The sequence below is a fragment of the Salvelinus alpinus genome, chromosome 25 (assembly GCF_045679555.1).
Source record: "Salvelinus alpinus chromosome 25, SLU_Salpinus.1, whole genome shotgun sequence".
NCBI classification, from domain to species: domain Eukaryota; kingdom Metazoa; phylum Chordata; class Actinopteri; order Salmoniformes; family Salmonidae; genus Salvelinus; species Salvelinus alpinus.
Genome location: NC_092110.1, coordinates 18,112,406 through 18,136,382, shown reverse-complemented (window position 1 = coordinate 18,136,382; position 23,977 = coordinate 18,112,406). Strand labels below are relative to the sequence as shown.

Below are 23,977 nucleotides of genomic sequence, written 5' to 3'. Positions count from 1 at the left end.
CTTGATAAGATTGTCCTTCAATTTAGTGATTTCATCAAGATATTGGGGAAAGTATTTTTGCAACCAGAATAACAGGAGGTTAAAACGAACAGTCATTGACTAATATAATTAATTCTCAGTACTTTTGCCAAGAGGAGTATTCTGCGTTGCCTTTTCCAAATGTACTGAAGGCAACAATGTTGTGTTATTTATTTTACCGGCCACTAAGTCTGTAGCATTCCGCTCTTGTTAATACTACTCTAAATAATTTTGCCTAAATTCTTAAGACCCTAACCAAAGTCATCTCCTTTTCGTTTATTCAGCATCACCTAGAATGGAAATATTTCTATAAAATACAGAAAAAGCTGAAGAAAGTAATTAGCACCTTGTCTGGTCCCGAGTGGTTCTGAACAGTTGTCAACAAGAGGGAGAAAGGGAGCAGCAAAGTGCTGGGCAGCGACCAACACGTCTGAATATTTAGCCTAGTTTCTCCAGCCCTTTATAGATGTCTCCATTCTGCTTACCCAACAGCCAAGCCATAATTGCCTTTTCTAAGTGTGCTGAGGGAAACACAATGTTGTTATTTATTTTATAGGCCAATAAGTCTGTAGCATTCCACTCTGACATACTTTATTGTTGAACACTGCATGGCCTTGTCATTTTCGCATCAACAGTAAGTAGTTTTATTATTGAACTATGTACTCCTGGAGATAGAAAGGTGTTGAATCAGCATGTTCCCCTAGAATGGAGTAAGGCTATTGATATTTTCAGAGCTGTACTACCCTAGATTAGTCACATAGGGAAGGGATTTGTTTCTCTCTTTCCAGCTATATAATCTCCATTCAGTGCTCTGAAGAACTCTGGTATCAAAGTGCACTTCAAACTACCTGAAAATAAGACCCACTGATATCCCTTCCAGAGCACTGTACCCTTGGACTGTTGGAGGAAGGGCTATGGCTATAGGGCAAAGGTAGGATTAGATTGACCCACATTCACAATATTGTAAGAGGAGATGGCTGACATTCCTTCTTGCTCTGTAAACTTGTCTTGCTGTTTTGGTCTAAATCCCCTCTAAAAGGCAGTTAAGAAAGACCGGGCCTGTTCTGTATTATAGTACTTGGCAAATGTTTGCTTGCTGTACAGGTGCACGTCCTCTACCGTTATTGAGTTATGGGGGGAAACGCATTGAATCATGAACCTAATATACTTATAATAGACAGCTTTTTTTCCCTCGACCAAAAATTAAATCTGAAAAGTTATAATAGAGGGAAGGGAGAAGATTGGGGCCATTGTACATAGAGACATGCTTGACTGGCAGCAGACAGAGACGAAGACCTGGCTACGGTGTCCACTGAGCCAAAATGGCCTCTCTATTACTACCTCTCATTCATCAGAGAGAGACTCACAGAGAGAGGGAGAGATGTCAGGAGGCTAAACCTGCATATTTCCTTCTTTTGCCTCTCCTTCCCCAGGGTTATTCTATCAGGCATTCAGTGATTGACCTTCAGCCACACTCCACCTCATCTGTCAGTGTGACAGGCCCACAACCAGTGACGTGCCGGCCAGTCGCGCTGAGCTCGTATCCATCTGCCTGTATAGCCTGAGCAGATGGGAACAGAGATGGGATGCTCTAAAATCCACGCTTGCCACTCTACACACTAGCCAAGCATATTAGTACTTGCAATTATAAACAACCCCCATCCATTTATACAGTTACAGGATAATACAGATACTGTTTGTAAGACAGAAATGTCATAGATTGCAGCATAAAGTCCAGACATCGATCATTCAAATCCAACCGTCTCTAGTCCTCATCCTTCCAGTCATCCATTTTCCACACTGTTTTAATAATATAGTTTTGCCTAAATTCTTAAGACCCTAACCAAAGTCATGTCATTTTTGTTATTCAGCATCCCTTAGTTGCCGGGGAAATATTTCTGTAAAATACATAAAAAGCTGAAGAAACTAAAGTAATTATGCAACTTGTCTGGTCCAGAGTGGTTCTGAACTGTTGTCACCAAGAGGGAGAAAGGGAGCAGCAAAGTGCTGGGCAGCGACCAACACGTCTGAATATTTAGCCAGGTTTCTCCAGCCCTTTATGGATGTCTCCATTCTGCTTACCCAACAGCCAAGCCATAATTGATTTGGTGTCAGCTGCCGGATTTAGAAAACTGACCTGACCCCTGGTGCACATCTAGACAGGCCAGCCAATTTGAAGGCCTTCTGAAATTCATTGCAGGATTGGTATGCTGGCCATTGTGTCCAAGGTGTGGGGTGAAGATGATTTAATGCAAGAAGTTGTGGAGCGATGGGGATTGAACTCCACCAGAGACACAACTCTAGTAAGGGTGTTTTAATGACAGAGGAGTTTCATGGATTTCTTTTCACATTAAGACATTGATAACAATCTGTGGACACTCCATTCGATTGGGCCAAGTTCTTTGATTCCACTTTATAGAAGCAGTACGGTGCACTCTCAAGGTGCCCTTTTGCTTTCAGTGAGTGGTATGAGGCTGTCTGCAGCAGCAGACTATAAAATGCACAACACCCCTCCTTCTCTGGCTGCCATCTCTACAGCAGGAAAGAAAGGGAAGGTGGGGGAGCCAGGGAGGGAGAACAGTAGGCCTATATTTTTGGGATTAGGCCTAGTTCTTTCTTGGCCTTGGTTACAGTTGGCAGGAGATAAAATAAAAGGATGCGTCTCTTTCACAGCTTTCACACACTGGTAATTCTTCCTTTTGTTTCTCCCGACTATATTCACAGTGTCACACCATGGGAGTTTGAGAACAAAGTCTCTGAACGGGCAGATTGAACAGCCAATACTGTACAACCATTAGCCTTACTATTGAAAGTTACTGTGCACCACGCTATTGTGATTTAAATTTGCAGCAAAGATAAATGGGGAAAAAATTAACTGTTGGCTTTTGGGAATGAATGTTTTGAAATTTGATATAGCTTAAATGTAAAGACAAGCTCAGAACCCTCAACACCTTCACAATTCTATTGATGTCAACTGCGATTTTTCCACTGTAAATTTGCCCACAGTGGAGCATGGCGTGGGCTTTGTGTATAAATATCTTCTATGCAGAGGGCGGGCACCATAGAAGAGAGGACCAAAGTCTGCTCCATGGAAACTGGACAGTGTATGTGGATGAAGAAAACCTGCAAGTTGTATGTGTGTGCGGTCCCTGCAGTCACCAAGTGTTCATCCACGCCTGTCATTATGTCTTTAATCTCCATGGTCAAACTCTGCAGTAATGTCTGCCTGGGTCTTTGTCCATCCATGACAATGGTCTGTTGCTGCGTAGACAGACTGAGCCGAGGCTGACTGAGTCATGTTCCACAAGAGTAGAGAGGGTTGTAAAGTGCAGAGTTTAGTTTATTAGAGTAGTACATTTCTTTTATTTCAGTTCTGTCAAAGTAATTTGACTCGAAGAATTGTGATGATAACTAGGTTTCTTATCTTGTATTTTATCCTGCAAGGAGCACCCATGAAATTGGTCCCTACCGTGTTTGATTTTAAAAGACACTATTATAAAAAAGAATCATGTTACAGAATGAAGACCAACACAATGCCATGATGCGTCTTAGAAGAAACAACCTTCTTTCACCTACGCCCCCCCCCCCTCCCCCCCCCCCCCCTATCACGCCCCCTATCACGCCCCCCCTGTCACCCTTTCAGCCTCATTTGCGCTTTTGTGTTATTGTTTTCGGAATTTGAAATCTCCCCTCCATCTGTAACCACCACAGCAGTTAGCCAGCACGGGATTGTATAATTGGTCACGGGTCCTAAGGAAGTGTGTGTGTGGGGGGGGGACCTGCTTGCAGCAGCCCAAATCTTCTTAGCCCCCCCCTCTGTGCTACGGCTGCCCCGTCCTGTCCTGCCAACCCATGTGCCAGGGACGTGCTCTACACAGCTCCATCTTTCAGATCAAACATCAGATTACGCCAGTGGCCATTCAGACATACACAGTCACATGATGACAGCCTCAATCCAGATACAAAGACTATTTTCAAATCTGCTGAGTCAATGAACTTGCTCTGGGTTGAGCGCATTGCACGGGGCTAAAAAGAAGAATGATGGCCTGTTTGTCAGCCTGTGTGAATGTGGCTAACTGCTATGGCATTGGCAGATTTGTTTTACACATGCAACACAGTAGCAATTAGATGTTTAAAACTAGTTGACAATAGATGTGCTAAAGGCGATCCTTAATAAATACTAATGCACACAAACACTTCAAAGATTCAGGCCTATAGATTTACCAAGAAAAATTATAGGATAAGGGGTTAATTTGGCTGCACTGAAGGTCTACTACTCTGTTGTCATATGTAAACTGCAGTTCCAGAGGATTAGAGTAACAAGGCTGAAAGACTTTCGAGGACAAGATGGCTCGAGAAAAAAAGAGTCTTTGCAACACTGTTGAAAGAATTTCACAGTGCAATGAAGACCGAACAGAAAATAATGACTTGGCATAACGGAAACCTCCAGAAGACCTTACGGAGATGATCATGACGATAATAGTCTTCATAGTTAGGCCATAACTGACATAATTGACCAAAGACCTAAAAGTTGTTTACTCAGGGTAGCAGAGGTTTTTGAGCTTTAACGCTGACCAATGGGCCTGAGTAGTGGTGATGCGCTGTATACAGCTGCTCATTTGCCAGTAACTGGATGATACAGAATGTGCTGTTGCAGACAGTGCGAGACAGATTTTCCTCCAACGTGTGTGTGTGTGTGGTAGCCTATTCTTAGCAGGAGAATGAGCCTGGAGAATGAAGGGCAGAGGAAGGCTTGTTGCGAACTCCTTGAAGTGGAGTCTATGTATGTACAGTTACTGATGATGGTGATGTAGGATTATAGAGAAGCATTAGCCACCCTCACTGTTTAAATAGAAATCCAGATTCGGTACCACCACAGGGACATGGCTGAAGGAGACTGCTGCTTGGCACAACGGGAGCGTTTAATATGATTATACAGGCTGGCAAGACAACGCACCACGAATGACAACAGCACACCTTGTTCAATTACACTGATATCCTTCTTCAGGATCGGTGGGTCCCCTGCGGGACGGTTGAGCTAACATAGGCTAATGCGATTAGCATGAGGTTGTAAGTAACAAGAACATTTCCCAGGACAGACATTTCTGATATTGGCAGAAAGCTTACATTTTTGTTAATCTAACTGCACTGTCCAATTTACAGTAGCTATTACAGTGAAAGAATACCATGCTATTGTTTGAGGAGAGTGCACAGTTTTGAACAAAGTTAATAATGATCAAATTAGTCTCATTTGGGCAGTCTTGATACAACAGTTTGAACAGGAATGCAATGGTTCATTGGATCAGTCTAAATGGTGCACACTGCTGCCATCTAGTGGCCAAAATCTAAGTTGCACCTGTGCTGAAATAATACATTATGGCCTTACTCTTGCATTTCAAAGATGATGGGGGAGGGGGGATACAACTTTTTTTTTTGTTTTTTTTTGTATTATATTTTACCGGCTCTATTGTGTTATTCTCCTACATTCCTTTCACATTTCCACAAACGTTCAAATGTACCAAGAAACTGCATAGCCTTGCTTCAGGGCCTGAGCTACAGGCAGTTAGTTTTGGGTATGTCATTTTAGGCGAAAATTGGGGGGGGAAAGGGGGATCGATCCTTTAAAAACATACTTTTTGGCTGGTTTTGCTGTGTGTAGCCTAATATTGGTGCGTTTGAAGAGAACGGCCTTGAATATGTATCACTAATCCATCCATGGTTAGGTTATGAATGCTTAATCATCTGTAATGACATGGTTTTGAACAGAGAATGAACAGGTTTGAGTCCTCTGAACGAGAGGATCAAGGACATCTGACAGCATTAGCAGTTACACACCAGTGTCTTGGTCGGTCACTGAATCTGCTGAATCATTTTATCGTGCAAGGTAATGGTTGGTTGTCCTAAAGGAAGGGGACATGAGTTGCAGTTTTTACAGTTGATTCCTAAAACTTCACACCCTCTCGAGACTGATTTGTTTTCAGTCACAACAAGCCAAGCAACTTAGTTTAAATTCAATTGATTAGTTACAGACAATGCATATTTGCCAGATTGTAGGTTGTTGGGAGATTAGTGTTCAGACTAGTTCTGCTCCCTTCAATCCCACCATCTCTTGTTATCAACTACTTTTTTTTACTGAATCATAGCTAGTTTGTCATTATTTTACCACTGACCGTTTGCCCTTTTCTCTTGACATCTTATTTTTGCCTCTGCCCCTTGTGCAACAGTACAGCATTTAGTTGTCACTCATAACAAGGTTGCGAATCTGTCACCTAGACCGACTAATCATTAATTAATCTGTTTTCTTGAGCTATTTGTGTCTAACAATGTTTTCCTGTGGGAAGAAAGGGTTGCTCTCATTAATGACTTGTATAACCCTATTTATTCACCATCTGGACTATAGCTTTGGCTGAGCTGCAAATTGACACGTTGTGTTACGTCTTCATGAATGACATGCGTTTTACTAACACATTAGTGGTCACTAGGCATGCCGGCCGGGTTCCCATGGAGATCAAATTGTATTTGTCACATGCACCGAATACAATTGGTGTGGACTTAACCGTGAAATGATTGCATACAAACCCTTCCCAACGATGCTGCGATTTAAAAAAAATTGAGGAATAAAATACACAGGGAGTACCAGATATACAGGGAGTACCAGATCAATGTGCAGGGGTATGAGGTATTTTTGAGGTGGATGTGCATATGAAGGCAGGGTAAAGTGACAAGGCATCCGGATAAATAATATTATAATTATTAAGAGTATAATAAAGAATAGAGTAGCAGCAGCATATGGTGTGGGGGTGTTGTCTTCTCAGTGCAGATAGTCCGGGTCACCATGATCTATTTAGCAGTCTTATGGCTATTTAGCAGTCTTATGGCTTGGGGGTAGAAGCTGTCTCGGAGCCTGTTGGTCCGAGAGCAGATGCTCCGGTACCGTTTGCCGGATGGTAGAGTGAACGGTCTATGGCTTGGGTGGCTGGAGTCTTTGGCAATTTTTCGTGCCTTTGACACCACCTGATATAGAAGTCCTGGATGGCCGGGACCTTGGCCCCAGTGATGCACTGGGCTGTCCGCACCACCCTCTGTAGCATTTTGCGGTCTAGGGTGGTGCGTTTACCATACCAAGCGGTGATGCAGCCAGTCAAGATGCTTTCGATGGTGCAGCTATATACCTTTTTGAGAATCTGAGGGCCCATGTAAAATCATTTCAGGTTCCTGAGAGGGAAGAGGCCATTTCGGGCCCTCTTCGCGACTGCTGCTGTTGTGGACCATGTTAAGTCCTTAGTGATGTGGCCGTCAAGGAACTTTAAAGTTCTTGACCCACTCCACTACAACCCCGTCGATGTGGAGGGTGCCGTGCTCTCCCCTTTATCTCCTGTAGTCCACGATCAGCTCCTTGGTCTTACTGATGTTGGAGAGGTTGCCATGGCACCACACTGCTAAGTCTCTGACCTCCCTGTAGGCTGTTATGTTCCCCAGTTTCTGTGTTGTAGTTTGTATTTGAGTGTGTGTGTTTCAGGAGAATGCTTCCTGAAGTTCTCCCCAAGCAGCTGATTGGTTGCCCCAATTGATGATTGGAGAGCTGACCCCGCCCCCTCGTCAAGACGCAGCTGTCTCTAATTACAAATGCCTTCTGAAGCTATAAAAGCCAGTGTTCTGTTCAGAAGAGAGAGAGATGGCCCAATCCTCCTGACAGAGCTGGTGTAACTGAGTCAGGTTTGTAGGCCTCCTTGCTCGCACACGCTTTTTCAGTTCTACCCACAAATTTTCTATAGGATTGAGGTCAGGGCTTTGTGATGGCCACTCAAATACCTTGACTTTGTTGTCTTTAAGCCATTTTGCCACATTGGAAGTATGCTTGGAGTCATTGTCCATTTGGAAGACCCATTTGCGACCAAGCTTTAACTTTCTGACTGATGTCTTGATGTTGCTTCAATATATCCACATAATTTCCCTTCCTCATGATGCCATCTATTTTGAGAAGTGCACCAGTCCCTCCTGCAGCAAAGCACGCCCACAACATGTTGCCACCCCCGTGCTTCACGGTTGGGATTGTGTTCTTCGGCTTCGGTTCAATTTATTTTTTTTTAATCAGACCAGAAGACACTTCTCCAAAATCTACGATCTTTGTCCCCATGTGCAGTTGCAAACTGTAGTCTGGCTTTTTAATGGCGGTTTTGGAGCAGTGGCTTCTTCCTTGCTGAGCAGCCTTTCAGATTATGTCTCTATAGGACTCGTTTTACTGTGGATATAGATACTTTTGTACCCGTTTCCTCCAGCATCTTCACAAGGTCCTTTGCTGTTGTTCTTGGATTGATTTGCACTTTTTGCACCAAAGTACGTTCATCTCTAGGAGACAGAACGCGTCTCCTTCCTGAGTGGTATGACTGCTGCGTGTTCCCATGGTGTTTATACTTGCGTGCTATTGTTTGTACAGATGAACGTGGTACCTTCAGCCGTTTTGGAAATTGCTCCAAAAGGATGAACCAGACTTGTGGAGGTCTGCAATTTAAAAACAATTTTCTTTAGAGGTCCAGGTTTTGCAGCTCTCTCAGAACATCTGCTATCTGGGTTTGGGTGAAGGAGAAGCGGGGGAGGCTTGGGCAAGTAGCTGCGTGGTGTTCCGGAGCTGTTGGCCGGGGTTGGGATAGCCAGGAGGAAAAGGGAGAAGCTATTGTCGACCCAATCGTATTTTACTGTAAGCCTAAATATCATACCAAATCTCAAAATATGGGAAGGGAGTGTTTCAATATGACTGATCAGGGAAGTTTTATGAGAATGACCGTTCCAGATTCTACCCTCATAAGAAAGATGGGCCAGCATATCGCCCACAATCAACTTCGGCCCATGATGCACCGCTGTTGGAATGTTCCCTCTTGAATGTGGAATGCCGCAAGAGTAGGCAATAGGTCCGCTGCTATCTCAATAGCTTTTTGTCTTCCTCTGAGTCTGGTGGGCCTTGCTTGTGTCCTCCAGAAACTCCCAGAGGAATGCCATCCCTTTGAGCTAGATTGTGCCCCTAAACGCCAGCCCCTGGCCTGGTACAGCTTCCTATCCAGCTGCTTGTATGTCCTACATGTCATCCTTCAGACAATCATTTGACTAACATGCAAAGGAAGGTAGCCCAGTAGCTAGGTCTGTTTAGTTCTTCAGCGAACTCCACTGACATTTGTTGTCATGCCATTCTTGTTTGTATGACAACAGAACATGACAGAAGACTGCTAGATGTGCAATTCCACAGTAACAGAATTGTGCTGAGACTAAAATGTTTCACTTTAAAATGTATGCCAAACAAAAACCATTGATTTCAAAGTTTAACAAACCATACAACTCTGCACAAGGACTACTTTTATCCATTTACACTGAACATTTTACAAAAAAATACTTTTACTGGAAGAACTGTGCAGATGCAAAATCCCCTTCTGTTTATCTCCTTCATGTTTTCCAAAAACTCTTAAATATCTGTTTCCCGAATTAAGATTCAAAGATTTCTGCAGAAACAATGGGGGTGTGAGCTATGACATGACACCTTGACTTTGAAAAAATCTCTTTCGGTTATTGAACTACAGTAAGTGAAGTAGATTTACACCAGGTATCAAAATTGTGGTAATGGAATTACATCATGGGTCCCTGATCTGTACTACACAGAAATGCATAATTATGGATATGAATGTCATTCTCAGGTAAATAGGTGCTCAAAGTAAAAAATATGCAATACCCTCCTTTGCATATTTGGGTATTTATTTTAAACAAGATTTGGTTGGTCTGGACCGGACCAAATCTGAACCAATCATAAACATCTGTTTTTAAAAAGTTTGGACATCAAAGCACAGCACAGAAGAGGAGTACAATACAGTACATTATAGTGTGCTCAACTCTAGTAGGGCTGGGTGATATGAACAAAATATTATATCACAGTATTTTAAAATATGATATCATGGTATTTGATGGTATTTTTTGTTTTTTAATAATAAAAGTTGTACATTTGCTTTGAGTAGTGAGTGAACCTAGGGTGGCAGCACATACATTATAAGGGATTTCAATTAATCTTTATTTTTTGTTTTATACTGTTCAATTCAACTTCAACCAAAACAAATGTCAGCACTTATCATTTCCTGCACCAATTGCAGTGGTGGAAAAGTACCCAATTGTCATACTTAGATACCTTTTTAAAAGAAAATGACTCAAGTACAAGTCAATCAGTAAAATTCTACTTGAATAAAAGTATTTTGTTTAAAATATAAATTATTTCAAATTCCTTATATTATTAAACAAACCAGATGGCACCAAATTGTTTTTATTTACGGATAGCCAGGGGCACACTCAAACTCAGACATAATTTACAAACAAAGCATTGTGTTTGAGTCCTCCAGATCAGAGGCAGTAGATGACCAGGGATGTTCTCTTTACAAGTGCGTGAATTGGACCATTTTCCTGTCCTGCTAAGATTTCAAAATGTAATGAGTACTTTTAGGTGTAAGGGAAAATGTATGAATGAAAACGTACAGTATTTTCTTTAGGAATATAGTAAAGTAAAAGTTGTCAAAAATAGTAAAGTACAGATACCCCAAAAAAACTATGTAAGTAGTACTTAAAAGTATTATTACTTAAGTACTTTACACCACTGCTCAGTTGAGAGAATTTTCATACTGCCATGTAAGGCTGCACAATATGGGCAAATCTAGGATTTATTTTTAACCAAATGTTGCAATTGCAATTACAGTTTTGTTTGAGTTGGCAACGAATTAAAATGCCAGGGAGGAGTTATTGTGACAGGGTAGGAACTAAAGTGCTGATAAGTGTTTCCTAGAGGACCTTATAAGTTTTGGCTACATTGCATGTTTTCTCTTAGCTACTTCATGTAGCTAACATATTCTTGCTTTGCAGTTAGATGATACTGTTGCACATACAACATGCTAATTTAGGTCTACACCATCACTGGTATTATCAGGCTGTATTAGCTAGCAACGTTTGCTCTTACTCAGTACATTTTATTAGCTAGCTAGCTATTAGCATTAGCGGCTAACAATTAGCGTCTCACAAGATTTAGGGCAACTTGCTAAGAAACACAAACTAATAGTGTCATTGTAGAACGCTAGTGGATTTATATTAAGAAGCAAAGTGAAAACAGCATTGTCATCAACATTGTTGAATGTGCTGCATTGACCATGCAGACTGAACGCAAGTGTCTCGTTGAGGAACAACAAATTACTTCAACATTTTTCAGAGATAGCCATGTATGCATTTAATGAATCGATTATGCAATCAATTTGACTTTATTTTTACTAATCTAACTACATAACATTGTCATTTATTTTAATGGTAAATCTCTATTGATAAACTGGGTAAATCAAGATATTGTCTAGGCATAACAGGGTTTCCGTTAGGAAAATGCTGTACTGGACATTTTCACTGGCAGCATTTTAATTTGAGAAATTTATCAGACATGAGTTGGGTGCGTGACCTGATTAGGTCATCCACCCGCGGTGCTCAGAATGACAGAAATCACATTTAGATGATGGTTATTCATCTTAACCTTTCTAGCGGAACCCCTCGACAACATTCCGCTGAAAAGACAGCGCGCGAAATTCAGAAATATTTTTTGGAAATATGTAATTTTCACACATTAACAAGTCCAATACAGCAAATGAAAGAAACTTTTTGTTAACTTTTACTTGGTACTCATCCCGGATCCGGGAGCACCCCCCACAGTAAAAAAGCTGACTAGCATAGCCTAGCATAGCGTCACAAGTAAATACAAGCATCTAAATATCATTAAATCACAAGTCCAAGACACCAGATGAAAGATACAGATATTGTGAATCCAGCCATCATTTCTGATTTTTAAAATGTTTTACAGGGAAGACACAATATGTAAATCTATTAGCTAACCACGTTAGCAAAAGACACCACTTTTTTTACTCCACCAGTTTTTTACTCCATCAGTAGCTATCACTAATTCGACTAAATAAAGATATATATAGCCACTAACCAAGAAACAACTTCATAAGATGACAGTCTGATAACATATTTATGGTATAGCATATGTTTTTTTTGAAAAATGTGCATATTTCAGGTATAAATCACAGTTCTACATTGCAGCTGCAATCTGAAATAGCGTTGGAAGCAGCCGGAATAATTACAGAGACCGACGTCAATTACCAAAATACTCATCCTAAAACATTTCTGAAAAATACACAGCCTACAGCAATTGAAAGACACAGATCTTGTGAATCCAGACAATATTTCAGATTTTCTAAGTGTTTTACAGCGAAAACACAATATATCGTTATATTAGCATACCACATGAGCTAACATCACCCCCGCATTGAATCAAGGCAAAAGGGGCGATAACGTTATCGCCACCAAAATATATTAATTTTTTCACTAACCTTCTCAGAATTCTTCAGATGACAGTCCTGTAACATCATATTACACAATGCATATAGAGTTTGTTCGAAAATGTGCATATTTAGCATCACAAATCGTGGTTATGCAATGTAATCTGTCAAAACATGGCATGCATTCTGGCCGGCGCCATCTTGGAAAGGCACCTATGTTTACGATTATTTATCGATTAGATTGACTAAAAAAATACAGGTTGGACAGCTAATGAAAGATGCATTGGTTATTAATGCAACCGCTGATTTAGATTTTTAAAATTAACGTTACTAGACATACATTGTGAGTTACAGCCAGACTAGTGCCGCAAAAAATGGCCGACAACTGCGTTTACATTTTTCCACATAAATACGGAATAAAATCATAAATAACTCTTACTTTTGGACGAGCTTCCATCAGTATCTTGGGCAATGTGTCCTTTGTCCAAAAGAATCGTTGCTTTGTTGTAAAACGACCTCTTCAACTTCGGAACTAGCAGCTAACGATAGCTACACGGCACACACATGTCCAAATCCTCAAACGCAATACTAAGGAAATTCCGAAAAATAGCAATATACTCGCATAAACTGATATAAATCGGTTTCAAATAACTTCGTTATGATGTTTCTAACACCTTTATCGAATTAAATCACAGACGGATATATCTTTGACCAATAACGAGAGCTTTTGAGCATGCCATTCTGATGTCCTCCCTTGCGTCCTGGCGAGCGTCCAAAAGAAGGGACATCTCACTCCATTGCGTTTTATAAACTCTGAGAAACACGTAGAGACGCCATTCCACTTCTCATTGGTTACTGACATCCAGGGGAAGGCGGGTGCAGTTCATTTCGATCCATAGGGCATACACAGAGCTTAAAACTGATCCGAGATCAGAGACTATTTTTCAGAGCTTCGCATGTCCTGTCATGATTTTCGCTGTAGAAAGAGTTCTGGTTCACCCACAGACATAATTCAAACGGTTTTAGAAACTAGAGATTGTTTTCTATCCAATAGTAATAATAATATGCATATTGTACGAGCAAGAATTGAGTACGAGGCAGTTTAATTTGGAAATGTAAAAAAATAAATAGTGCTAACAGCTCCCCCTATTGACAAAAGGTTATTAATCTACCCATCGTGTCCGATTTCAAAAAGGCTTTACAGCGAAAGCACGACATATGATTATGTTAGGTCAGAGCCAAGTCAAAATAACACACAGCCATTTTTCTAGCCAAAGATAGGAGTCACAAAAAGCAGAAATAGAGATAAAATTAATCACTAACCTTTGATGATCTTCATCAGATGACACTCATAGGACATCATGTTACACAGTACATGTATGTTTTGTTCGATAATGTGCATATTTATATCCAACAATCTCAGTTTACATTGGCGCATTACGTGCAGTAATGTTTTGATTCCAAAACATCCGGTGATTTTGCAGATAGCCGCATCAAATCCCAGAAATACTCATAATAAACATTGATAAAAGATACAAGTGTTATTCACAGAATTAAAGATATACTTCTCCTTAATGCAACTGTCAGATTTTTTAAAAACTTTACGGAAAAAGCATAATCTGAGTACGGCGCTCAGAGCCCAATCCAGCCAAAGAAATATCCGCCATGTTGGAGTCAACAGAAGTTAGAAATAACATTAAATATTCACTTACCTTTGATCTTCATCAGAATGCACTCCCAGGAATCCCAGTTCGACAATAAATGACTGATTTGTTCCATGAAGTCCATTATTTATGTCCAAATAGCCACTTGTTGTTAGCCTGTTCAGCCCAGTAATCCATCTTCATGAGGCGCAAGCACTACGTCCAGACAAAAACTCAAAAAGTTCCGTTACAGGTCGTAGAAACATTTCAAACAATGTATGGAATCAATCTTTAGGATGTTTTTAACATAAAACTTCAATAATGTTCCAACCGGAGAATTCCATTGTCTGTAGAAAAGCACTGGAACGAGAGCTATCTCTCTCGGGACCGCGCGTCACGAGCCTGATACACTCTGCCAGACTACTGACTCATTCAGCTCCCATTCCCCCCTCCTTTATAGCAGACGCCTGAAACAAGTTTCTGAAGACGGTTGACATCTAGTGGAAGCCTTAGGAAGTGCAACATGACCCCATAGACACTGTATTCGGTAGGCCAAGCTTTGAAAAACTACAAACCTCAGATTTCCCACTTCCTGGTTGGATTTTTCTCAGGTTTTCGCCTGCCATATGAGTTCTGTTATACTCACAGACATCATTCAAACAGTTTTAGAAACTTCAGAGTGTTTTCTATCCAATACTACTAATAATATGCATATATTAGCATCTGAGACCGAGTAGCAGGCAGTTTACTGTGTGCACGCATTTCATCCAAAAGTGAAAATGCTGCTCCCTATCCCAAACAGGTTAACAGAACATGCAACTCGAGGATGAGCACTTTGAAGATGTTAGAATAACTGCCACATTTACTTTTCCTCAGCCTACAAGATGAGTAATGAACAGCAAAATCACTAGCCTATGCCAATCTAACATACAAACGCTTTGAATAAGAGATTCACTACATGGAACAACAGTCCCTTAGATGTTTTTTGAAGGGACTGTTGTTCCATGTAGTGAATCTCTTATTCAAGTTTTCAAGTTTGTTCTGAAGTGTCTTATTGTTTATTATCCTAACTCTCGCATGTCATACATAGGTACGGATACCCCCAAGGGACATCCTACTACAGTTTACAGCAGCAGGCACTTATTAACCGGTGTTCTGTGACCTGTGCTCACTGACCACGCTGAAGATGGGATGGCCTGGGGTGTGAAGACTGTGTGTTTATGCTTTAACTGTCTCTGACGGGGCTACTGTCGTTCTTAGAAAACCACACAGGCCCTCTGTTTCCTCAGCGACTTGTCTCTCTGCTCTAAAGCTTTTCATTTAGTACTGAGAGCGCGCACACACTCAGACTGCCTTTTCTCCTCTCTATCAACCTCTTTCTGGAGCACTCACAATCTGCCAGTTCCTCTCTATATACAGTGGGGAGAACAAGTATTTGATACACTGCCGATTTGGCAGGTTTTCCTACTTACAAAGCATTTAGAGGTCTGTAATTTTTATCATAGGTACACTTCAACTGTGAGAGCCAGAATTCTTACTGGTTGGTAGGTGATCAAATACTTATGTCATGCAATAAAATGCTAATTAATTACTTTAAAATCATACAATGTGATTTTCTGGATTTTTGTTTTAGATTCCGTCTCTCACATTTGAAGTGTACCTATGATAAAAATTACAGACCTCTACATGCTTTGTAAGTAGGAAAACCTGCAAAATCGGCAGTGTATCAAATACTTGTTCTCCCCACTGTATCAGCAATGTAACACCCATTTCTCTCCCCTCCATTAATGTGTATGATGGATGTTCTGGTAGTTCAGTGCCTTATGGCTGGTTGAGATGTATTGTGTTGAGAGGCAGGCCATTGATCCTTCCCAGTAGTAGAACAAACAGTTTTTTGCATTTTGTAAATCTTTAAATCCTTCGCTGCCTTTCTCCCAATCTTAGCAGCTGGGCACTGCAGCCTCTTCCCATCCTTCACAAGTTATGGATTTATAGAGATGGAGCATGTACAGTCAGGTCTAAAATTATTAGCACCCTTGATATAGATGAGCAAAGAAGACTGTGTAAAATAAATAATACAAATATTGAGTTATATTGTATTTCCCCCCAAGAAAAAATATTGGGAAATTATTTTATACTAATATTTGCTCAGAAAGAGATTTTACAAAATCTCAAAAAGATAGGGGTCAAAATTGTTACCCCTGTTTAATACTCCAGCACCCTCCCCTTGCAAGGATAACGACAGAGCCTTTTTCTAAAATGTTTTGAGATTGGAGAACATGTTGGGAAGGATCTTAGACCATTCCTCCATACAAAATCTTTCCAGATCCTTGATCTCTTTCATCTGCACTTATGGACTGCCCTCTTCAATTCAAACCACAGGTTTTCAATGGGGTTCAAGTCCGGAGACTGACATGGCCATTGCAAAATTTTGATTTGTGGTCAGTAAAAAAAAAAACGTGGTGTGAGTTTTGAATTGTGTATGGCGTTATTTTCTTCCTAGAAGATCCACTTACGGCCTCCTGGCAAAGTCAACCAGGTTTTTAGCTAAAATGTCCTGGTACTTGGTAAAGTTCATGATGCTGTTGACTTTTTAAAGCTGCAAAATGTAACTTTTTCAGCGACCTGACCTAATTCACATAGAAATGTGAGTTATAGATCTGTCATTCTCATTGAAAGTAAGTCTAAGATGCGGTAGATCTGTTCTATGTGCATTTTTTTGTTTTGTCTCTTACTTTTGGTTTTGTATACCAGCTTCAAATAGCTGCAAATACATTATATTTGGTTATGGAATATATATATATATACAGTGGGGAGAACAAGTATTTGATACACTGACAATTTTGCAGGTTTTCCTACTTACAAAGCATGTAGAGGTCTGTAATTTTTATCATAGGTACACTTCAACTGTGAGAGAAGGAATCTAAAACAAAAATCCAGAAAATCACATTGTATGATTTTTAATTAATTAATTTGCATTTTATTGCATGACATAAGTATTTGATACATCAGAAAAGCAGAACTGAATATTTGGTACAGAAACCTTAGTTTGCAATTACAGAGATCATACGTTTCCTGTAGTTCTTGACCAGGTTTGCACACACTGCAGCAGGGATTTTGGCCCACTCCTCCATACAGACCTTCTCCAGATCCTTCAGGTTTCGGGGCTGTCGCTGGGCAATACGGACTTTCGGCTCCCTCCAAAGATTTTCTATTGGGTTCAGGTCTGGAGACTGGCTAGGCCACTCCAGGACCTTGAGATGCTTCTTACGGAGCCACTCCTTAGTTGCCCTGGCTGTGTGTTTCGGGTCGTTGTCATGCTGGAAGACCCAGCCACGACCCATCTTCAATGCTCTTACTGAGGGAAGGAGGTTGTTGGTCAAGATCTCGCGATACATGGCCCCATCCATCCTCCCTTCAATACGGTGCAGTCGTCCTGTCCCCTTTGCAGAAAAGCATCCCCAAAGAATGATGTTTCCACCTCCATGCTTCACGGTTGGGATGGTGTTCTTGGGGTTGTACTCATCCTTCTATTCCTCCAAACACGGCGAGTGGAGTTTAGAGCAAAAAGCTCTATTTTTGTCTCATCAGACCACATGACCTTCTCCCATTTCTCCTCTGGATCATCCAGATGGTCATTGGCAAACTTCAGACGGGCCTGGACATGCGCTGGCTTGAGCAGGGGGACCTTGCGTGCGCTGCAGGATTTTAATCCATGACGGCGTAGTGTGTTACTAATGGTTTTCTTTGAGACTGTGGTCCCAGCTCTCTTCAGGTCATTGACCAGGTCATTGACCAGGTCCTGCCGTGTAGTTCTGGGCTGATCCCTCACATTCCTCATGATCATTGATGCCCCACGAGGTGAGATCTTGCATGGAGCCCCAGACCGAGGGTGATTGACCGTCATCTTGAACTTCTTCCATTTTCTAATAATTGTGCCAACAGTTGTTGCCTTCTCACCAAGCTGCTTGGCTATTGTCCTGTAGCCCATCCCAGCCTTGTACAGGTCTACAATTTATCCCTGATGTCCTTACACAGCTCTCTGGTCTTGGCCATTGTGGAGAGGTTGGAGTCTGTTTGATTGAGTGTGTGGACAGGTGTCTTTTATACAGGTAACGAGTTCAAACAGGTGCAGTTAATACAGGTAATGAGTGGAGAACAGGAGGGCTTCTTAAAGAAAAACTAACAGGTCTGTGAGAGCCGGAATTCTTACTGGTTGGTAGGTGATCAAATACTTATGTCATGCAATAAAATGCAAATTAATTACTTAAAAATCATACAATGTGATTTTCTGGATTTTTGTTTTAGATTCCGTCTCTCACAGTTGAAGTGTACCTATGATAAAAATGACAGACCTCTACATGCTTTGTAAGTAGGAAAACCTGCAAAATCGGCAGTGTATCAAATACTTGTTCTCCCCACTGTATATACATAAAGTATGTGGACACTTCTTCAAATTAATGGATTTGGCTTTTTCAGCTACACCCGTTGCTGACAGGTGTGTAAAATTGAGCACACAGCCATGCAATCTCCATAGACAAACATTGGCAGTAGAATGGCCTTACTGACGAGCTCAGTGACTTTCAACGTGGCACCGTCATAGGATGCCACCTTTCTGTCAAGTTTCTGCCCTGCTAGAGCTTCCCTGGTCAACTGGAATGAGATGTTCGGCAGGGACTGGGAGACGAGTCAGGACCCCCGACTGGGGCGAAGGTTCACCTTCCAACAGGACAGCAACCCTAAGTACACAGGCAAGACAACACAGGAGTGGCTTCGGGACAAGTCTCTGAATGTCCTTGAGTGGCCCAGCCAGAGCCCGGACTTGAACCTAATCTAACATCTCTGGTGAGACCTGAAAATAGCTGTGCAGCGACGCCCCACATCCAACCTGACAGACCTCGAGAGGATCTGCAGAGAAGAATGGGAGAAGCTTCTCAAATACATGCGTGCTGAGAGAGAGTTTTCTATAGCTGTTTTTCAGTCTCAGTCCCAGCTTTGATGCACCTGTACTGACCTCGCCTTCTGGCAGGTATTTTGCCCACGGCAATGCGTTTTGCAGACCACACTACCCTCTGGAGAACCTTGCAGTTGAGGGCGGTGCAGTTGCTGTACCACGCGGTGATACAGCCCGACAGGATGCTCTCGATTGTGCATCTGTAAAAGTTGTTTTAGGTGACAAGCCACATTTTTTCAGGCTCCTGAGCTTGAAGAGATGCTATTACGCCTTCTTCACCACACTGTCTGTGTGGGTGGACCGTTTCAGTTTGTCCGTGATATGTACGCCGAGGAACTTAAAGCTTGCCACCTTCTCCACTACTGTCCCGTCGATGGGGGTGGCGTGCTCCCTCTGCTGTTTCTTGAAGTCCACGATCATCTCCTTTGTTTTGGTGAGGTTGAAAGGTTATGTTCCTGACACCACACTCCGAGGGCCCTCACCACCTCCCTGTAGGCCGTCTCGTCGTTGTTGGTAATCAAGCCTACCACTAGTGTCGTCTGCTAACTTGATGATTGAGTTGGGGGCGTGCATGGCCACGGAGTACAGGAGAGGGCTGAGAATGCACCCTTGTGTTGAGGATTAGAGGGGTGGAGATGTTTCCTACCTTCACTACCTGGGGGCAGCCCGTCAAAGTCCAGGACCCAGTTGCACAGGGCGGGGTCGAGAGCGAGGGTCTCGAGCTTAATGACGAGTTTGGAGGGTACTTTGGTGTTGAATGCTGAACTGTAGTCAATGAACAGCATTCTTACATATGTATTCCTTTTGTACAGATGGGATAGGGCAGTGTGATGGCGATTGCGTTGTCAGTGGACCTATTGGGGCGGTAAGCAAATTGGAGTGGGTGTAGGGTAAGGTGGAGGTGATATGATCCTTGAATAGTCTCTCAAAGCACTTCATGATGACAGAAGTGAGTGCTACGGGCCGATAGTCATTTAGCTCAGTTACCTTGGCTTTCTTGGGAACAGGAACAATTGTGGCCATCTTGAAGAATGTGGGGACAGTAGACTGGGATAGGGATTGATTGAATATGTCCGTAAACAGAACAGCCAGCTAGTCTGCGCATGCTCTGAGGACGCGGCTAGGGATGCCGTCTGGGCCGGCAGCCTTGCGAGGGTTAACACGTTTTAAATGTTTTACTCACGTTGGCCACGGAGAAGGAGAGCCCACAGGCTTTGGTAGCGGGCTGTGTCAGTGGCACTGTATTGTCCTCAAAGCGAGCAAAGAAGTTATTTAATTTTGTCTGGGCTGATTTTCTTTTTGTAATCCATGATTAGCTGTAGACCGTGTCACATACGTCTCGTGTTTGAGCCGTTGCGTTGCGACTCTACTCTGTCTCTATCTATACTGACACTTTGCTTGTTTGAGTGCCTTGTGGAGGGAATAACTACACTGTTTGTATTCGGTCATGTTTCCAGTAGCCTTGCCATGATTCATTTTTTTTTTGCACGAATGCTGCCATCAATCCACGGTTTCTGGTTAGGGAAATATGTGTGTGTGGGCACTGTATTTTTAAAATATTTTCTACATTTATTGAAAATTAAATACTGTAAAATCAAATTTACATAAATATTCAAACCCCTGAGTCAATACATGTTAGAATCATGTTTGGCAGTGATTAGAGCTGTGAATCTTTCTGAGTAAGTCTAAGAGATTTGCACACCAGGATTGTACAATATTTGCACAATACTATTTTTTTTTTTAAATTTCGAGCTCTGTCAGGTTGTTTGTTGATCATTGCTAGACAGCCATTTTCAAGTCTTGCCATAGATGTTCAAGTATATTTAAGTCAAAACTGTAACAAGGCCACTCGGGGACATTCATCTTGGTAAGCAATTTCAGTGTATAATTTGGCCTTGGGTTTTAGGTTATTGTCCTGCTGAAATGTGAATTAATTTCCCAGTGTCTGGTGGAAAGCAGACTGAACCGGATTCCTTTAGGATTCTGTCTGCATGGCTCCATTTTTTTTTTTTAACTCCCCAGTTCTTAAAGATTACAAGCATACCCATTACACGATGCAGACACCACTATGCTTGAAAATATGGAGGGTGGTACTCATTAATGGGTTGTATTGGATTTGCCCCTAACATAACTTTTGGTTCATTTGAATATACAAAGTGTTAATTGCTTTGACATTTTTGCCGTATTACTTTAGTGTCTTGTTGCAAACAGGATGCATGTTTTGGAATATTTCACATATTAGAGCCCAGTAAATTTCGATCCACCCTTAAGTGTGAAACATTTATTTGCCTTCCATAGCAGAGATTTTCCTACTTAATATTCAACAATGACATGATCTGTTGGGGTGGGTGGGTGTGTGTGTGTGCGCATGCTTTGTCAGTACCTCATACCACTTTCAACATGGCTGTGTTTATTCCGTGGATAGAGAGCTATATGACATAGAGTAGGCCTATCAACCTACAAGCATATAACTGTTTTTCGTCATGCTGGTTTGTTTTATTATTGAGAGAGGGAGTGCGAGAACAGTACATCAAGACTGACTTAAGGGAAACCACATGTGGGGCTCAAGAAAATATCATTAAAAACATAGCCACAGTAATCTTCCCCTCAGTCTGTGTTGTCAGGTTCCCTTAAGCCGGAGGAGGAGTTGTAGTACTATTTATTATGGTCTGCTGGTGATGTTGCCGCATCAATCCTTTGTTGTGTTTTCATAACCATTAACATTTTATTACTCCACCTTTCCCGGAGATAGGTCCCCACCTGCTCCCTCTCCCTTTCTGCTCCCTCTTTTCTCCGCTCTCTTGCGCTCTCTCTCCAACCCTTTTGAGTGGCGTGGCTGTGCATGTGCTTAGCAATGGAATGATCTTCTATGCTGTGGTCTTCCCTACGGAACAGCACACGGTGTGAGATAATGACACAAATCCTTTACCAGTGCCAAGCTCTCTAATTACCCCTGCTCTTCTGGGGAGAGAACAGACTATTAACCATCTGTTAACGTTCCACCCTCTAGAACCAAGCCTGTTTTCATCCATTTCACCGTCCTGGTGCTCATACACATCATACTTGTACACCTCCGTAATCCTGTTTTTATGGTATTATGTCTTTGTTGTCAATAAAGTCGAAGGCCCCACATGACGTATCATTGTAACTGGGATATAGAGGAGAGAAGATGGGAGTGCCTTATTTAAAACACTTTCCCCATGTGCAATGCCCTTTACGTCAATGTTCAGCTGATCTACTACGATTAAAAACCTCTGAAGTGCTTTATTTAACCTCTCCATCTCTGTCTGTACAGAGGACGGACCCTCAGCTCCTGGCCCAGTTCTACTATGCTGATGAGGAGCTCAACCAGGTGGCCACAGAACTGGACAGCCTAGATGGGAGGAAGGACCCTCAGAGGTGTACGCTGCTGGTCAACCAGTTCAGATCCTGTCAGGTAAGAATCTAAAGGGGCTGACACTGGTTCATTTCAGTACCCTCGGAATACGGCCACAATTCTGTAGCTGGTCTCTTATCGTTTCATTTCAGCATGTTTCTAATTTCTTTTAGACTTCCATCTCCATAAATTAATAAAAATCCATCACAGACATTTCATTTGAGAGTTAATGCTGTAACCCAGTTTGGCAGAGAGCACTTGAAGTCCACCATGCCAATCAAAGTGAGTGAATTGAGGTATTGAAGTTTGACCTCAAATGTTTAAAACTATGACGACAAACTCTACAACAGGGGAGTTTGAACTGCAAAAAGCTTGAGATTAGTTGGCTGATATGTTAGAGGCTGTGCGATTGTCCCAGTAAGCATTGATTGGACGGGCTGTTAAATCAAGCCGGTTCACAGTGGTAAGGAGAGATAAGGAGTCCCTCTGAGTGCAAGCAGTTGATTCAATCAGGTTTTGTTGCTGTTTTAAAAGCCTTTATCAGGTTATCTAGGTCAGGAATGAAGACTTGGATGAGTGACTTTGGAAAGATCAATGAAGTGGCGCTATTAGAGATTGGATCTTTAAGTCTCTCTACTTCTCTATATAGATATCATGACACCTGGATTGATGTTTTCAGGCACTATGGGGTCAGAGTAAAGGATTGACTGTCGGGTTGTTTTGAATGACTTATGTCAGTGTTATGTAGATCCACTATAGGATATTAGTCTGCTTGACCGGAGATGACGCTTTTTCGCCTCACAGACGTATTTGTCTCTGTTTGAGACCTGTCACATGACAGATGGAGGACTGTTGTGTCTATTTGGAGTTGGGGGGCTTCTAAACTGCTCTTCCTCCAGATGTGAGGTCAGGTGTGTGGGCTCTGGACTTTGTGAGGGATGGCTGCCGTGCTGCTGCCTGCTGTTCAGGGGGGTGGCAGACAGAGGTTGTTAGCAGGCCCACCAATGTGCCTGAGCCTCGTGCACCCAGGGCCCAGAGGGGGATGTTCCTAATAAGGTCACTGCTTGATCCCCAACTGCTTTCCCCCTCTTTCTTTTCCCTCTCTCTCCATCCTCCCCCACCCACCCCTCGCTCTCTTTCTCCATTCCATGCTCTCATTGTCCCTTCTCCCGCCATCTCTCTCTGCTGAGTATTTGTATTCGCGTCATTATCGCCTTAAATTGACCACGCCGGGAAGTACTGTGTGTTAGCTTTGCGTCATGTTGTGCTTCGTAAACCCAAAGGCTTTTAGCTGACTGCAGGATGTTTTCAGCGACTGAGAATCATCCATCCTGGTTTGGCAATTTCCATATCTCCCCCTGAAAGAAAATAAGTGCTTCGGGGACGCAACACAGCCTCTTATTCTCACAGCTAGTGTTTTGCTTACACACAAACTGCATTTTGTTTCACATAAATATTAAACGCGTAATATATGTGATACTTGTCAGGTAGGCTTTTAAATCCCATGGTTAGAAAAGTATTTTGATGTAGGTTACCTCGTTGACAAGGAACACCAGGTTAATAGCATGCTTTAATAATACCACGTATACATGAGACCCCCAGAATGGAAGCCAAGTGGTCTGAAGGTGTAGAGTTGTCTGCTCGA

At 42.0% G+C, this 23,977-nt stretch overlaps 1 protein-coding gene across 3 annotated transcripts in view; it reads left to right on the top strand.

The window, feature by feature from the left end:
• The window catches only part of zfyve28 (zinc finger, FYVE domain containing 28), a 56,489-nt gene that overhangs the window by 9,201 nt on the left and 23,311 nt on the right, over positions 1–23,977 (top strand). For 2 of the 3 annotated variants that reach the window (XM_071365936.1, XM_071365935.1), the window contains exon 2: positions 22,252–22,392. In XM_071365936.1, the coding sequence (XP_071222037.1) occupies positions 22,252–22,392 (141 nt within the window). Of the gene's footprint in view, positions 1–7,580; positions 7,735–22,251; positions 22,393–23,977 lie in introns of those variants that run through there. The other variant, XM_071365938.1, reaches the window with a different exon arrangement.